This window comes from Heterodontus francisci, chromosome 45 (assembly GCF_036365525.1).
Source record: "Heterodontus francisci isolate sHetFra1 chromosome 45, sHetFra1.hap1, whole genome shotgun sequence".
Taxonomy (NCBI): domain Eukaryota; kingdom Metazoa; phylum Chordata; class Chondrichthyes; order Heterodontiformes; family Heterodontidae; genus Heterodontus; species Heterodontus francisci.
The window spans coordinates 12,620,409-12,621,534 of record NC_090415.1 but is presented as its reverse complement, the minus strand read 5'-3'; the positions used below and the strand labels follow the sequence as shown (position 1 = coordinate 12,621,534).

The following is a 1,126-nucleotide window of genomic DNA, read 5'->3' as shown; positions in this document are numbered from 1 at the left end:
CACCACCAATCTTAGTGTCGTCTGCAAACTTGCTAATCAGACCACCTATACTTTCCTCCAAATCATTTATGTATCTGACACCCACTATACTGGACGATTCGGTCCTGTTGATGGACGGAAGTGCAGAGGGGCGCTACATCCTGATAAGGAAGGGAACTATAGAGAGTGAAAAAAGAGACGAGTTCGTACTAGCAAAATAGAAATGGTTGATGAGGAAGAGGGACTCAGCAAGTCACTGACATAGATGGATAAGGGCGGGCAAAGGGGGGTTTGGACGATCTGACTGCTGCGACAGTTTGTGTCTGTGAGAAGCACAAAATGTGATTTGTTACTTTAGATACCCAATCAGATCGATACAGAACATCAGGCAATGACATCATTGTAAACCAGCCAATCATGAACATGGCCTTCTCCCATCCTTCATTAGCATAGGGTTCTGGGGATGTCTATAAAATGCGAGCTTGGAGCGATATTTCGGTTATTCTGTGTCTGAAGTTGATAGTGATCATGGTTGATGAGAAGAAAACAGCAGCACCTTCCAAGAAGGGTGCCAAGAAAGTTCTGAAGAAGGCGCCAGTGAAGGGCAGCAAGAAACGGAGAAGATCCAGGAAAGAAAGTTACTCCATCTACGTGTACAAAGTGATGAAGCAGGTTCACCCTGACACCGGCATCTCCTCCAAGGCCATGAGCATCATGAATTCGTTTGTGAATGATATTTTCGAGCGAATCGCGGGTGAGGCTTCCCGCCTGGCCCATTACAACAAACGCAGCACCATCAGCTCCCGGGAGATCCAGACCGCCGTGCGCCTGCTGCTGCCCGGGGAGCTGGCCAAACACGCCGTGTCGGAAGGTACAAAGGCGGTCACCAAATACACCAGCTCCAAGTAAATATCCGCAATGTACTGAAACACACCCAAAACACAAAAAGGCTCTTTTAAGAGCCACCCACAACTTCTCTGAAAAAGCTACAACATTGTCTGTATAGTATCGACTTATATTGATTTATATATCAAGTGTCCTTGCCTTTTTGATCTCTGTTTTACTCCCATAGATTCTGGTTAATGCAGTTTCACTGCCCGTGCGATCTTTCTGTCTCTAACTAATAATGTCCCGTACATAAATTACT

At 45.9% G+C, this 1,126-nt stretch overlaps 1 protein-coding gene across 1 annotated transcript; it reads left to right on the top strand.

Moving 5' to 3' along the window:
* The first annotated feature begins 507 nt into the window (after positions 1 to 507).
* On the top strand, positions 508 to 1,126 carry LOC137356133 (histone H2B 7-like). The gene has a single exon (XM_068021934.1). The coding sequence runs from the start codon at positions 508 to 510 to the stop codon at positions 886 to 888; it is 381 nt and encodes a 126-aa protein (XP_067878035.1). The 3' UTR covers positions 889 to 1,126.